The sequence below is a fragment of the Salmo trutta genome, chromosome 12, assembly GCF_901001165.1.
Source record: "Salmo trutta chromosome 12, fSalTru1.1, whole genome shotgun sequence".
Taxonomy (NCBI): Eukaryota; Metazoa; Chordata; class Actinopteri; order Salmoniformes; family Salmonidae; genus Salmo; species Salmo trutta.
This window is the reverse complement of record NC_042968.1, coordinates 46,695,567-46,713,066: the sequence shown is the minus strand read 5'-3', so window position 1 is coordinate 46,713,066 and position 17,500 is coordinate 46,695,567. Positions and strand designations below refer to the sequence as shown.

General features: G+C 48.1%; 1 protein-coding gene across 5 annotated transcripts in view; it reads right to left on the bottom strand.

The window, feature by feature from the left end:
- Window positions 1-17,500, bottom strand: part of cep89 (centrosomal protein 89) — a 121,279-nt gene that overhangs the window by 74,449 nt on the left and 29,330 nt on the right. For all 5 annotated transcript variants that reach the window (XM_029768560.1, XM_029768559.1, XM_029768561.1 and 2 more), the window contains 2 exons: window positions 8,794-8,844; window positions 7,134-7,217 (listed from right to left, as the gene is read on the bottom strand). In XM_029768560.1, the coding sequence (XP_029624420.1) occupies window positions 7,134-7,217; window positions 8,794-8,844 (135 nt within the window). The remainder of the gene's footprint in view (window positions 1-7,133; window positions 7,218-8,793; window positions 8,845-17,500) is intronic.

Here is a 17,500-nt window from a genome sequence, read left to right as displayed (position 1 = left end):
GGAGAGAGGTAGAGCAGGGGTAAGGGAGGTAGAGAGGAAGGAGGGAGAGGAGGGGTAAGGGAGGAAGGAGGTAGAGCAGGGGTAAGAGAGGTAGAGAGAGGAGGTAGAGCAGGGAGGGGTAAGGGAGGAAGGAGGTAGAGCAGGGGTAAGAGAGGTAGAGAGAGGAGGTAGAGCAGGGGTAAGAGAGGTAATCCTAAAATGCATATGATTATGTTTCATTCCTTTCAGCTCCAAGTGGAGAAACAGCCTCATTCAGTGTGGTTTATTCTCCAAGATGACTGTCCCCCTGAAATGTCCCTGTAGAGCTGAAGACTTTACCATGTCAAAGATGACTGTCCCCCTGAAATGTCCCTGTAGAGCTGAAGACTTTACCATGTCAAAGATGACTGTCCCCCTGAAATGTCCCTGTAGAGCTGAAGACTTTACCATGTCAAAGATGACTGTCCCCCTGAAATGTCCCCTGTAGAGCTGAGGACTTTACCATCTCAAAGAAGAAGGATTCTGCTGCAGGAGAAACAGGTCTTTCAGGTCTGAGATTCCAGTCTGTGCTAGCTAAAACAGTCCCGTAGCTTAATAGAACGAGTCACTGGTGCTTCCTGCTTTAAATTTAGCTTGTAAGCAGGAATCAGGAGGATAGAATTATGGTCAGATTTGCCCTCCAAATGGACGGCAAATCACTTAGTTTGGGACACTAACTAAGTGAAAAATGGCCAGCCAAGAGGAGCTGTATTTTTCTCTTCTCTCTAAATACGTTTGACAGTTTAGCGGGACATAGTTGAACCGATCTCTACCACAGCCTGGGTAGACCAGGCCTCTCTCTCTATCAGTTTAGTGGGACATAGTTGAACCCATCTCTACCAGAGCCTGGGTAGACCAGGCCTCTCTCTCTATCAGTTTAGTGGGACATAGTTGAACCCATCTCTACCACAGCCTGGGTAGACCAGGCCACTCTCTCTATCAGTTTAGTGGGACATAGTTGAACCCATCTCTACCAGAGCCTGGGTAGACCAGGTCTCTCGCTCTATCAGTTTAGTGGGACATAGTTGAACCCATCTCTACCAGAGCCTGGGTAGACCAGGTCTCTCTCTCTATCAGTTTAGTGGGACATAGTTGAACCCATCTCTACCAGAGCCTGGGTAGACCAGGTCTCTCTCTCTATCAGTTTAGTGGGACATAGTTGAACCCATCTCTACCACAGCCTGGGTAGACCAGGCCTCTCTATCAGTTTAGTGGGACATAGTCGAACCCATCTCTACCACAGCCTGGGTAGACCAGGCCTCTCTCTCTATTGGTTTAGTGGGACATAGTTGAACCCATCTCTACCACAGCCTGGGTAGACCAGGCCTCTCTCTCTATCAGTTTAGTGGGACATAGTCGAACCCATCTCTACCACAGCCTGGGTAGACCAGGCCTCAATATTAGTTTAGCGGGACATAGTTGAACCCATCTCTACCACAGCCTGGGTAGACCAGGCCTCTCTCTCTATCAGTTTAGTGGGACATAGTTGAACCCATCTCTACCAGAGCCTGGGTAGACCAGGCCTCTCTCTCTATCAGTTTAGTGGGACATAGTTGAACCCATCTCTACCACAGCCTGGGTAGACCAGGCCACTCTCTCTATCAGTTTAGTGGGACATAGTTGAACCCATCTCTACCAGAGCCTGGGTAGACCAGGTCTCTCTCTCTATCAGTTTAGTGGGACATAGTTGAACCCATCTCTACCACAGCCTGGGTAGACCAGGCCACTCTCTCTATCAGTTTAGTGGGACATAGTTGAACCCATCTCTACCAGAGCCTGGGTAGACCAGGCCTCTCTCTCTCTATCAGTTTAGTGGGACATAGTTGAACCCATCTCTACCACAGCCTGGGTAGAACAGGCCTCTCTATCAGTTTAGTGGGACATAGTTGAACCCATCTCTACCACAGCCTGGGTAGACCAGGCCTCTCTCTCTATCAGTTTAGTGGGACATAGTTGAACCCATCTCTACCAGAGCCTGGGTAGACCAGGTCTCTCGCTCTATCAGTTTAGTGGGACATAGTTGAACCCATCTCTACCAGAGCCTGGGTAGACCAGGTCTCTCTCTCTATCAGTTTAGTGGGACATAGTTGAACCCATCTCTACCACAGCCTGGGTAGAACAGGCCTCTCTATCAGTTTAGTGGGACATAGTTGAACCCATCTCTACCACAGCCTGGGTAGACCAGGCCTCTCTCTCTATCAGTTTAGTGGGACATAGTTGAACCCATCTCTACCAGAGCCTGGGTAGACCAGGTCTCTCGCTCTATCAGTTTAGTGGGACATAGTTGAACCCATCTCTACCAGAGCCTGGGTAGACCAGGTCTCTCTCTCTATCAGTTTAGTGGGACATAGTTGAACCCATCTCTACCAGAGCCTGGGTAGACCAGGTCTCTCTCTCTATCAGTTTAGTGGGACATAGTTGAACCCATCTCTACCACAGCCTGGGTAGACCAGGCCTCTCTCTCTATCAGTTTAGTGGGACATAGTCGAACCCATCTCTACCACAGCCTGGGTAGACCAGGCCTCTCTCTCTATCAGTTTAGTGGGACATAGTTGAACCCATCTCTACCACAGCCTGGGTAGACCAGGCCTCTCTCTCTATCAGTTTAGTGGGACATAGTTGAACCCATCTCTACCAGAGCCTGGGTAGACCAGGTCTCTCTCTCTATCAGTTTAGTGGGACATAGTTGAACCCATCTCTACCAGAGCCTGGGTAGACCAGGTCTCTCTCTCTATCAGTTTAGTGGGACATAGTTGAACCCCATCTCTACCACAGCCTGGGTAGACCAGGCCTCTCTCTCTATCAGTTTAGTGGGACATAGTTGAACCCCATCTCTACCACAGCCTGGGTAGACCAGGCCTCTCTCTCTATCAGTTTAGTGGGACATAGTTGAACCCATCTCTACCAGAGCCTGGGTAGACCAGGTCTCTCTCTCTATCAGTTTAGTGGGACATAGTCGAACCCATCTCTACCACAGCCTGGGTAGACCAGGCCTCTCTCTCTATCAGTTTAGTGGGACATAGTTGAACCCATCTCTACCAGAGCCTGGGTAGACCAGGCCTCTCTCTCTATCAGTTTAGTGGGACATAGTTGAACCCATCTCTACCAGAGCCTGGGTAGACCAGGCCTCTCTCTCTATCAGTTTAGTGGGACATATTTGAACCCATCTCTACCACAGCCTGGGTAGACCAGGCCTCAATATTAGTTTAGCGGGACATAGTTGAACCCATCTCTACCACAGCCTGGGTAGACCAGGCCTCTCTCTCTATCAGTTTAGTGGGACATAGTTGAACCCATCTCTACCAGAGCCAGGGTAGACCAGGCCTCTCTCTCTATCAGTTTAGTGGGACATAGTTGAACCCATCTCTACCACAGCCTGGGTAGACCAGGCCACTCTCTCTATCAGTTTAGTGGGACATAGTTGAACCCATCTCTACCAGAGCCTGGGTAGACCAGGCCTCTCTCTCTCTATCAGTTTAGTGGGACATAGTTGAACCCATCTCTACCACAGCCTGGGTAGAACAGGCCTCTCTATCAGTTTAGTGGGACATAGTTGAACCCATCTCTACCACAGCCTGGGTAGACCAGGCCTCTCTCTCTATCAGTTTAGTGGGACATAGTTGAACCCATCTCTACCAGAGCCTGGGTAGACCAGGTCTCTCGCTCTATCAGTTTAGTGGGACATAGTTGAACCCATCTCTACCAGAGCCTGGGTAGACCAGGTCTCTCTCTCTATCAGTTTAGTGGGACATAGTTGAACCCATCTCTACCAGAGCCTGGGTAGACCAGGTCTCTCTCTCTATCAGTTTAGTGGGACATAGTTGAACCCATCTCTACCACAGCCTGGGTAGACCAGGCCTCTCTATCAGTTTAGTGGGACATAGTCGAACCCATCTCTACCACAGCCTGGGTAGACCAGGCCTCTCTCTCTATCAGTTTAGTGGGACATAGTTGAACCCATCTCTACCAGAGCCTGGGTAGATCAGGCCTCTCTCTCTCTCTATCAGTTTAGTGGGACATAGTTGAACCCATCTCTACCAGAGCCTGGGTAGACCAGGCCTCTCTCTCTCTCTATCAGTTTAGTGGGACATAGTTGAACCCATCTCTACCAGAGCCTGGGTAGACCAGGCCTCTCTCTCTATCAGTTTAGCGGGACATAGTTGAACCCATCTCTACCAGAGCCTGGGTAGACCAGGCCTCTCTCTCTATCAGTTTAGCGGGACATAGTTGAACCCATCTCTACCAGAGCCTGGGTAGACCAGGTCTCTCTCTCTATCAGTTTAGTGGGACATAGTTGAACCCATCTCTACCAGAGCCTGGGTAGACCAGGCCTCTCTCTCTCTATCAGTTTAGTGGGACATAGTTGAACCCATCTCTACCACAGCCTGGGTAGACCAGGTCTCTCTCTCTATCAGTTTAGTGGGACATAGTTGAACCCATCTCTACCAGAGCCAAGGGTAGACCAGGCCTCTCTCTCTCTATCAGTTTAGTGGGACATAGTTGAACCCATCTCTACCAGAGCCTGGGTAGACCAGGCCTCTCTCTCTCTCTATCAGTTTAGTGGGACATAGTTGAACCCATCTCTACCAGAGCCTGGGTAGACCAGGCCTCTCTCTCTATCAGTTTAGCGGGACATAGTTGAACCCATCTCTACCAGAGCCTGGGTAGACCAGGCCTCTCTCTCTATCAGTTTAGCGGGACATAGTTGAACCCATCTCTACCAGAGCCTGGGTAGACCAGGCCTCTCTCTCTATCAGTTTAGTGGGACATAGTTGAACCCATCTCTACCAGAGCCTGGGTAGACCAGGTCTCTCTCTCTATCAGTTTAGTGGGACATAGTCGAACCCATCTCTACCACAGCCTGGGTAGACCAGGCCTCTCTCTCTATCAGTTTAGTGGGACATAGTTGAACCCATCTCTACCAGAGCCTGGGTAGACCAGGTCTCTCGCTCTATCAGTTTAGTGGGACATAGTTGAACCCATCTCTACCAGAGCCTGGGTAGACCAGGTCTCTCTCTCTATCAGTTTAGTGGGACATAGTTGAACCCATCTCTACCAGAGCCTGGGTAGACCAGGTCTCTCTCTCTATCAGTTTAGTGGGACATAGTTGAACCCCATCTCTACCACAGCCTGGGTAGACCAGGCCTCTCTCTCTATCAGTTTAGTGGGACATAGTTGAACCCATCTCTACCAGAGCCTGGGTAGACCAGGTCTCTCTCTCTATCAGTTTAGTGGGACATAGTCGAACCCATCTCTACCACAGCCTGGGTAGACCAGGCCTCTCTCTCTATCAGTTTAGTGGGACATAGTTGAACCCATCTCTACCAGAGCCTGGGTAGACCAGGCCTCTCTCTCTATCAGTTTAGTGGGACATAGTTGAACCCATCTCTACCAGAGCCTGGGTAGACCAGGCCTCTCTCTCTATCAGTTTAGTGGGACATAGTTGAACCCATCTCTACCACAGCCTGGGTAGACCAGGCCTCAATATTAGTTTAGCGGGACATAGTTGAACCCATCTCTACCATAGCCTGGGTAGACCAGGCCTCTCTCTCTATCAGTTTAGTGGGACATAGTTGAACCCATCTCTACCAGAGCCTGGGTAGACCAGGCCTCTCTCTCTATCAGTTTAGTGGGACATAGTTGAACCCATCTCTACCAGAGCCTGGGTAGACCAGGTCTCTCTCTCTATCAGTTTAGTGGGACATAGTTGAACCCATCTCTACCAGAGCCTGGGTAGACCAGGCCTCTCTCTCTCTATCAGTTTAGTGGGACATAGTTGAACCCATCTCTACCACAGCCTGGGTAGACCAGGTCTCTCTCTCTATCAGTTTAGTGGGACATAGTTGAACCCATCTCTACCAGAGCCAAGGGTAGACCAGGCCTCTCTCTCTCTATCAGTTTAGTGGGACATAGTTGAACCCATCTCTACCAGAGCCTGGGTAGACCAGGCCTCTCTCTCTCTCTATCAGTTTAGCGGGACATAGTTGAACCCATCTCTACCAGAGCCTGGGTAGACCAGGCCTCTCTCTCTATCAGTTTAGCGGGACATAGTTGAACCCATCTCTACCAGAGCCTGGGTAGACCAGGCCTCTCTCTCTATCAGTTTAGCGGGACATAGTTGAACCCATCTCTACCAGAGCCTGGGTAGACCAGGTCTCTCTATCAGTTTAGTGGGACATAGTTGAACCCATCTCTACCACAGCCTGGGTAGACCAGGCCTCTCTCTCTATCAGTTTAGTGGGACATAGTTGAACCCATCTCTACCAGAGCCTGGGTAGACCAGGCCTCTCTCTCTATCAGTTTAGCGGGACATAGTTGAACCCATCTCTACCAGAGCCTGGGTAGACCAGGCCTCTCTCTCTATCAGTTTAGTGGGACATAGTTGAACCCATCTCTACCACAGCCTGGGTAGACCAGGCCTCTCTCTCTATCAGTTTAGTGGGACATAGTTGAACCCATCTCTACCACAGCCTGGGTAGACCAGGTCTCTCTCTCTATCAGTTTAGTGGGACATAGTTGAACCCATCTCTACCAGAGCCTGGGTAGACCAGGTCTCTCTCTCTATCAGTTTAGTGGGACATAGTTGAACCCATCTCTACCACAGCCTGGGTAGACCAGGCCTCTCTCTCTATCAGTTTATTGGGACATAGTTGAACCCATCTCTACCACAGCCTGGGTAGACCAGGCCTCTCTCTCTATCAGTTTAGTGGGACATAGTTGAACCCATCTCTACCAGAGCCTGGGTAGACCAGGTCTCTCTCTCTATCAGTTTAGTGGGACATAGTTGAACCCATCTCTACCAGAGCCTGGGTAGACCAGGCCTCTCTCTCTATCAGTTTAGTGGGACATAGTTGAACCCATCTCTACCAGAGCCTGGGTAGATCAGGCCTCTTTCACTATGTCCTTAACTCACTTTCATTGGATGTCTTCACACTTTAATATACTGGCTGAGCATGATGTGTTTTCATTGGCTCTTAACTCTCTTTGTGTTTCCTCTTTTAAATAGACCATAACACATTTGAAAAAGCATAAAGATATTAACAAGAGGATAACAGGGTGACACTAAACACAAAACACACACACACACACACACCCCCACACACACACACTCTTACCTCCGAGGCCTGCAGAAGGGCATCTTTCTCAGCGAGCTGGTCTTCATAAGCCAGCAACAATGGAGACAAATACTTAATGTCCAACTGAAAGACAGAATGGATCAAAACAGACGTTAAGAGTTTAGTCGTCCGACCCAGCGCTGGTTTCCAGGACACAGATTCAGCCTCATCGTGGACTGGAAAGCAAACTCAATGTTGAATCTCAATCTGTGTCCGGGAAACCACAAAACTTTAAATCAAAAATGTTCAGTAGTGCTTATAACGCAAAGCTAATTACTAAAGACTTTCAGAGGATCTCACAGGGAACATGAAACAGATATATAGAGATGAGAAACACAGAGAGAGAACACCCACTGTACTGAGTACATCAGATATCAGGAGAGGAGAGGAGAGGAGAGGAGGGCCGTTTAGACAGGAGAGGAGATGAGAGGAGATGAGGAGAGGAGAGGAGGGCCGTTTAGACAGGAGAGGAGAGGAGAGGAGAGGAGAGGAGAGGAGAGGAGAGGAGAGGAGAGACAGGGAGAGAACACCCACTGTACTGAGTACATCAGATATCAGGGGAGGAGAGGAGAGGAGAGGAGAGGAGAGGAGGGCCGTTTAGACAGGAGAGGAGAGGAGAGGAGAGGAGAGGAGAGGAGAGACAGGGAGAGAACACCCACTGTACTGAGTACATCAGATATCAGGGGAGGAGAGGAGAGGAGAGGAGAGGAGAGGAGAGGAGGGCCGTTTAGACAGGAGAGGAGAGGAGAGGAGAGGAGAGGAGAGGAGAGGAGAGGAGAGGAGAGACAGTGAGAGAACACCCACTGTACTGAGTACATCAGATATCAGGGGAGGAGAGGAGAGACAGGGAGAGACAGGGAGAGGACACCCACTGTAGTGAGTACATCAGATATCAGGAGAGGAGAGGAGAGGAGAGGAGAGAGGAAACGTCTCATGTCGTCGGCTGGAGTTTCCGAGATTCAACAGGTCACATACCTTTTTGCTAAAGTCTTGAAACGAGACGGATCCATTTAGCCAATCGGAAGCCAGTGAGCTAACGTTCTCCACACAGCCAAGCAGCTAGCTAGCTAGCTAACCGAGCAGAGATCTAACCTACCTATTCTGCTGCACATAGCTAACCTAGCTTGCTGATATTCATCTGACAAGTCGTCTACACTGTTACACGTATTTCATGATACTCGTTTGTTCACAGCAACTTGCTACAACAAAGTAGCAAAAACTTTGTTTCAAAGTTTTCATCACGTCGACGTAACGAGGCACCGTTATCGTGGAAACGGTCTCAACTGCACATCTCGTCTCCTTGATCCAAATGCCCCGTCTTTAGTCAGCTGTCGTACAACACAACATTCTAAACCTAGCTAGTTTTATCTGATCTCGTCTCGTGTCGTCTGTCATCTCTGAACTGGGATTTAAGGATTGCTAAGGATAGCAAATCGGTTCGCAAAATTACGTTCAGAGGTGCAAAGTACTCTCGGCCAGCAAACGCTATTGGTGTGTCTGAGCCCTAGGGATCGCCAGAGATAGCTAGGGATCCGCTGAGGGTCGCTAAGGATCGCTGAGGGTTGCTGAGGGTCGCTAAGGATCGGGCTCATAATTCACTGGAACATAGCAGAAGACAGTTTCTAGAGGAGGAATCCATGGGAATGTCTGAGTGACTGACCAACCAGGGAGGAGCAGATCCTTTAAGTGGCAGGCCATGGGTCCTGGAGCTCTGCAAGACATGGAGAGAAAACATTACTACAGTAACTACAGTACGTCTATACATCCAGTACCACAGTACTACAGTCCATCTATACATCCAGAACCACAGCACATCTACACATCCAGAACCACAGTACATCTATACATCCAGAATGAGAGAATGAAAGAGAAGACAGAAGGAGAGTGGGACACCACCTCCTGGGGTGGACGTCTATACACCCAGAACCAGAGAATGAAAGGACGTAGAGCACTACTTTAGACCAGAGCCTTATGACCAGAGTACTACTATAGACCAGAGCCTCATGGCCAGAGCACTACTATAGACCAGAGCCTGATAGCCAGAGCACTACTATAGACCAGAGCACTACTATGGACCAGAGCACTAATATAGACCAGAGCCTTATGGCCAGAGCACTACTATAGACCAGAGCACTACTATAGACCAGAGCCTTATGGCCAGAGTACTACTATAGACCAGAGCCTCATGGCCAGAGCACTACTATAGACCAGAGCACTACTATAGACCAGAGCACTACTATAGACCAGAGCACCACTTTAGACCAGAGCACTACTTTAGACCAGAGCCTTATGGCCAGAGCACTACTATAGACCAGAGCACTACTATAGACCAGAGCACTACTATAGACCAGAGAACTACTATAGACCAGAGCACTACTACAGACAGGAGCACTACTGTAGACCAGAGCACTACTGTAGACCAGAGCACTACTATAGACCAGAGCACTACTATAGACCAGAGCACTACTATAGACCAGAGCCTTATGGCCAGAGCACTACTATAGACCAGAGCCTGATAGCCAGAGCACTACTATAGACCAGAGCACTACTATGGACCAGAGCACTAATATAGACCAGAGCCTTATGGCCAGAGCACTACTATAGACCAGAGCACTACTATAGACCAGAGCCTTAAGGCCAGAGTACTACTATAGACCAGAGCCTCATGGCCAGAGCACTACTATAGACCAGAGCACTACTATAGACCAGAGCACTACTATAGACCAGAGCACCACTGTAGACCAGAGCACTACTTTAGACCAGAGCCTTATGGCCAGAGCACTACTATAGACCAGAGCACTACTATAGACCAGAGCACTACTATAGACCAGAGCACTACTTTAGACCAGAGCACTACTATAGACCAGAGCCTTATGGCCAGAGCACTACTATAGACCAGAGCCTGATAGCCAGAGCACTACTATAGACCAGAGCACTACTATGGACCAGAGCACTAATATAGACCAGAGCCTTATGGCCAGAGCACTACTATAGACCAGAGCACTACTATAGACCAGAGCCTTATGGCCAGAGCACTACTATAGACCAGAGCACTACTATAGACCAGAGCCTTATGGCCAGAGCATTACTATAGACCAGAGCACTACTATAGACCAGAGCACTACTACAGACCAGAGCACTACTACAGACAGGAGCACTACTGTAGACCAGAGCACTACTGTAGACCAGAGCACTACTATAGACCAGAGCACTACTATAGACCAGAGCACTACTATAGACCAGAGCACTGCTATAGACCAGAGCACTACTGTAGACCAGAGCACTACTGTAGACCAGAGCACTACTGTAGACCAGAGCATTACTATAGACCAGAGCATGACTATAGACCAGAGCACTACTGTAGACCAGAGCACTACTGTAGACCAGAGCACTACTGTAGACCAGAGCCTTATGGCCAGACCAATACTATAGACCAGAGCACTACTATAGACCAGAGCACTACTATAGACCAGAGCCTTATGGCCAGAGCACTACTATAGACCAGAGCACTACTATAGACCAAAGCACTACTATAGACCAGAGCCTTATGGCCAGAGCACTACTATAGACCAGAGCACTTCTATAGACCAGAGCACTACTATAGACCAGAGCACTACTATAGACCAGAGCACTACTTTAGACAAGAGCACTACTTTAGACCAGAGCACTACTTTAGACCAGAGCCTTATGGCCAGAGCACTACTATAGACCAGAGCACTACTATAGACCAGAGCACTACTTTAGACCAGAGCACTACTATAGACCAGAGCACTACTTTAGACCAGAGCACTACTATAGACCAGAGCCTTATGGCCAGAGCACTACTATAGACCAGAGCCTGATAGCCAGAGCACTACTATAGACCAGAGCACTACTATAGACCAGAGCACTAATATAGACCAGAGCCGTATGGCCAGAGCACTACTATAGACAAGAGCCTTATGGCCAGAGCACTACTATAGACCAGAGAACTACTATAGACCAGAGCACTACTATAGACCAGAGCCTTATGGCCAGAGCACTACTATAGACCAGAGCACTACTATAGACCAGAGCCTTATGGCCAGAGCACTACTATAGACCAGAGCACTACTATAGACCAGAGCACTACTGTAGACCAGAGCACTACTGTAGACCAGAGCACTACTGTAGACCAGAGCCTTATGGCCAGAGCACTACTATAGACCAGAGCACTACTATAGAGCAGAGCACTGCTATAGACCAGAGCACTACTGTAGACCAGAGCACTACTATAGACCAGAGCACTACTGTAGACCAGAGCCTTATGGCCAGCGCACTACTATAGACCAGAGCACGACTGTAGACCAGAGCACTACTGTAGACCAGAGCACTACTGTAGACCAGAGCCTTATGGCCAGAGCACTACTATAGATCAGATCACTACTATAGACCAGAGCACTGCTATAGACCAGAGCACTACTGTAGACCAGAGCACTACTATAGACCAGAGCACTACTGTAGACCAGAGCCTTATGGCCAGCACACTACTATAGACCAGAGCACGACTATAGACCAGAGCACTACCGTAGACCAGAGCACTACTATAGACCAGAGCCTTATGGCCAGAGCACTACTATAGACCAGAGCACTACTATAGACCAGAGCACTACTATAGACCAAAGCACTACTATAGACCAGAGCCTTATGGCCAGAGCACTACTATAGACCAGAGCACTACTATAGACCAGAGCAGTACTATAGACCAGAGCCTAATTGCCAGAGCACTACTATAGACCAGAGCACTATTATAGACCAGAGCACTACTATAGATCAGAGCACTACTTTAGACCAGAGCACTACTATAGACCAGAGCCTTATGGCCAGAGAACTACTATAGACCAGAGCCTGATAGCCAGAGCACTACTATAGACCAAAGCCTTATGGCCAGAGTACTACTATAGACCAGAGCCTCATGGCCAGAGCACTACTATAGACCAGATCACTACTATAGACCAGAGCACTACTATAGACCAGAGCACTACTTTAGACCAGAGCACTACTATAGACCAGAGCCTTATGGCCAGAGCACTACTATAGACCAGAGCCTCATGGCCAGAGCACTACTATAGACCAGATCACTACTATAGACCAGAGCACTACTATAGACCAGAGCACTACTTTAGACCAGAGCACTACTATAGACCAGAGCCTTATGGCCAGAGCACTACTATAGACCAGAGCCTGATAGCCAGAGCACTACTATAGACCAGAGCACTACTATGGACCAGAGCATTAATATAGACCAGAGCCTTATGGCCAGAGCACTACTATAGACCAGAGCACTACTATAGACCAGAGCCTGATAGCCAGAGCACTACTATAGACCAAAGCATTACTATGGACCAGAGCACTACTATAGACCAGAGCACTACTATAGACCAGAGCCTTATGGCCAGAGCACTACTATAGACCAGAGCCTTATGGCCAGAGCACTACTATAGACCAGAGCCTTATGGCCAGAGCACTACTATAGACCAGAGCACTACTATAGACCAGAGCCTTATGGCCAGAGCACTACTATAGACCAGAGCACTACTATAGACCAGAGCACTACAATAGACCAGAGCACTACTATTGACCAGAGCACTGCTATAGACCAGAGCACTACTGTAGACCAGAGCACTACTATAGGCCAGAGCACTACTGTAAACCAGAGCCTTATGGCCAGAGCATTACTATAGACCAGAGCACGACTATAGACCAGAGCACTACTGTAGACCAGAGCACTACTGTAGACCAGAGCACTACTGTAGACCAGAGCCTTATGGCCAGAACAATACTATAGACCAGAGCACTACTATAGACCAGAGCACTACTATAGACCAGAGCCTTATGGCCAGAGCACCACTATAGACCAGAGCACTACTATAGACCAATGCACTACTATAGACCAGAGCCTTATGGCCAGAGCACTACTATAGACCTGAGCACTTCTATAGACCAGAGCACTACTATAGACCAGAGCACTACTTTAGACCAGAGCACTACTTTAGACCAGAGCACTACTTTAGACCAGAGCCTTATGGCCAGAGCACTACTATAGACCAGAGCACTACTATAGACCAGAGCACTACTGTAGACCAGAGCACTACTTTAGACCAGAGCACTACTACAGACCAGAGCACTACTTTAGACCAGAGCACTACTATAGACCAGAGCCTTATGGCCAGAGCACTACTATAGACCAGAGCCTGGTAGCCAGAGCACTACTATAGACCAGAGCACCACTATAGACCAGAGCACTAATATAGACCAGAGCAATATGGCCAGAGCACTACTATAGACCAGAGCCTTATGGCCAGAGCACTACTATAGACCAGAGCACTACTATAGACCAGAGCACTACTATAGACCAGAGCCTTATGGCCAGAGCACTACTATAGACCAGAGCACTACTATAGACCAGAGCCTTATGGCCAGAGCACTACTATAGACCAGAGCACTACTATAGACCAGAGCACTACTGTAGACCAGAGCACTACTGTACACCAGAGCACTACTGTAGACCAGGGCCTTTTGGCCAGAGCACTACTATAGACCAGAGCACTACTATAGACCAGAGCACTGCTATAGACCAGAGCACTACTGTAGACCAGAGCACTACTATAGACCAGAGCACTGCTGTAGACCAGAGCCTTATGGCCAGCACACTACTATAGACCAGAGCACGACTGTAGACCAGAGCACTACTGTAGACTAGAGCACTACTGTAGACCAGAGCCTTATGGCCAGAGCACTACTATAGACCAGAGCACTACTATAGACCAGAGCACTACTATAGACCAGAGCACTACTATAGACCAGAGCCTTATGGCAGGAGCACTACTATAGACCAGAGCCTTATGGCCAGAGCACTACTATAGACCAGAGCACTACGATAGACCAGAGCCTTATGTCCAGAGCACTACTACAGACCAGAGCACCACTAAAGACCAGAGCACTAATATAGACCAGAGCACTATTATAGACCAGAGCACTACTATAGACCAGAGCACTACTATAGACCAGAGCACTACTATAGACCAGAGCCTTATTACCAGAGCACTATTATAGACCAGAGCACTATTATAGACCAGAGCACTACTATAGACCAGAGCCTTATGGCCAGAGCACTACTATACTACTATAGACCAGAGCCCTACTATAAACCAGAGCACTACTATAGACCAGAGCACTACTATAGACCAGAGCCTTATGGCCAGAGTACTACTATAGATTAGAGCTCTACTATAGACCAGAGCACTACTATAGATCAGAGATCTACTATAGACCAGAGCACTACTATAGACCAGAGAACTACTATAGACCAGAACACTACTATAGACCAGAGCCTTATGGCCAGAGCACTACTATAGACCAGATCACTACTATAGACCAGAGCCTTTTGGCCAGAACACTACTATAGACCAGAGCACTACTATAGACCAAAGCACTACTATAGACCAGAGCCTTATGGCCAGAGCACTACTATAGACCAGAGCACTACTATAGACCAGAGCACTACTATAGACCAAAGCACTGCTATAGACCAGAGCCTTATGGACAGAGTACTACTATAGACCAGAGCCTCATGGCCAGAGCACTACTATAGACCAGAGCCTTATGACCAGAGTACTACTATAGACCAGAGCCTCATGGCCAGAGCCCTACTATAGACCAGAGCACTACTATAGACCAGAGCACTACTATAGACCAGAGAAATACTTTAGACCAGAGCACTACTATAGACCAGAGCCTTATGGCCAGAGCACTACTATATACCAGAGCCTGATAGCCAGAGCACTACTATAGACCAGAGCCGTATGGCCAGAGCACTACTATAGACCAGAGCCTTATGGCCAGAGCACTACTATAGACCAGAGCACTACTATAGACCAGAGCACTACTATAGACCAGAGCCTTAGGCCAGAGCACTACTATAGACCAGAGCACTACTATAGACCAGAGCACCACTATAGACCAGAGCCTTATGGCCAGAGCACTACTATAGACCAGAGCACTACTATAGACCAGAGCCTTATGGCCAGAGCACTACTATAGACCAGAGCCTTATGGCCAGAGCACTACTATAGACCAAAAGCACTACTATAGACCAGAGCCTTATGGCCAGAGCACTACTATAGACCAGCTCACTACTATAGACCAGAGCACTACTGTAGACCAGAGCACTACTGTAGACCAGAACCTTATGGCCAGAGCACTACTATAGAACAGAGCTCTACTATAGACCAGAGCACTACTATAGATCAGAGCTCTAATATAGACAAGAGCACTACTATATACCAGAGCACTACTATAGACCAGAACACTACTATAGACCAGAGCACTACTATAGACCAGAGCACTACTATAGACCAGAGCCTTATGGCCAGAGCACTACTATAGACCAGAGCATTACTATAGACCAGAGCACTACTATAAACCAGAGCACTACTATAAACCAGAGCACTACTATAAACCAGAGCACTACTATAGACCAGAGCCTTATAGCCAGAGCACTACTATAGACCAGAGCACTACTAAAGACCAGAGCACTACTATAGACCAGAGCACTACTATAGACCAGAGCCTTATGGCCAGAGCACTACTATAGACCAGAGCACTACTATAGACCAGAGCACTACTATAAACCAGAGCACTACTATAAACCAGAGCACTACTATAGACCAGACCCTTATGGCCAGACCACTACTATAGACCAGAGCACTACTATAGACCAGAGCACTACTACAGACCAGAGCACTACTTTAGACAACAGCAATACTGTAGACCAGAGCACTACTATAGACCAGAGCCTTATGGCCAGAGCACTACTATAGATCAGAGCCTGATAGCCAGAGCACTACTATAGACAAAAGCACTACTATAGACCAGAGCCTTATGGCCAGAGCACTACTATAGACCAGAGCACTACTTTAGACCAGAGCACTACTATAGACCAGAGCCTTATGGCCAGAGCACTACTATAGACCAGAGCCTGATAGCCAGAGCACTACTATAGACCAGAGCACTACTATAGACCAGAGCACTAATATAGACCAGAGCCGTATGGCCAGAGCACTACTATAGACCAGAGCCTTATGGCCAGAGCACTACTATAGACCAGAGCACTACTATAGACCAGAGCACTACTATAGACCAGAGCCTTATGGCCAGAGCACTACTATAGACCAGAGCACTACTATAGACCAGAGCACTACTATAGACCAGAGCCTTATGGCCAGAGCACTACTATAGACCAGAGCACTACTATAGACCAGAGCCTTATGGCCAGAGCACTACTATAGACCAGAGCCTTATGGCCAGAGCACTACTATAGACAAAAGCACTACTATAGACCAGAGCCTTATGGCCAGAGCACTACTATCGACCAGCCCACTCCTATAGACCAGAGCACTACTGTAGACCAGAGCACTACTATAGACCAGAGCTCTACTATAGACCAGAGCACTACTATAGATCAGAGCTCTAATACAGACAAGAGCACTACTATAGACCAGAGCACTACTATAGACCAGAACACTACTATAGACCAGAGCCTAATGGCCAGAACACTACTATAGACCAGAGCACTACTATAGACCAGAGCACTACTATAGACCAGAGCCTTATGGCCAGAGCACTACTATAGACCAGAGCACTACTATAGACCAGAGCCTTATGGCCAGAGCACTACTATAGACCAGAGCACTACTATAGACCAGAGCCTTATGGCCAGAGCACTACTATAGACCAGAGCCTTATGGCCAGAACACTACTATAGACAAAAGCACTACTATAGACCAGAGCCTTATGGCCAGAGCACTACTATAGACCAGCGCACTACTATAGACCAGAGCACTACTGTAGACCAGAGCCTTATGGCCAGAGCACTACTATAGACCAGAGCTCTACTATAGACCAGAGCACTAGTATAGATCAGAGCTCTAATACAGACAAGAGCACTACTATAGACCAGAGCACTACTATACCAGAACACTACTATAGACCAGAGCATATACAGGCACAGAACACTACTATAGACCAGAGCACTACTATAGACCAAGAGCACTACTATAGACCAGAGCCTTATGGTCAGAAGCAACTACTATAAGACCAGAGCACTACTATAGACCAGAGCACTACTATAAACCAGAGCACTACTATAGACCAGAGCACTACTATAGACCAGAGCCTTATAGCCAGAGCACTACTATAGACCAGAGCACTACTATAGACCAGAGCACTACTATAAACCAGAGCACTACTATAGACCAGAGCCTTATGGCCAGAGCACTACTATAGACCAGAGCACTACTATAGACCAGAGCACTACTATAAACCAGAGCACTACTATAGACCAGAGC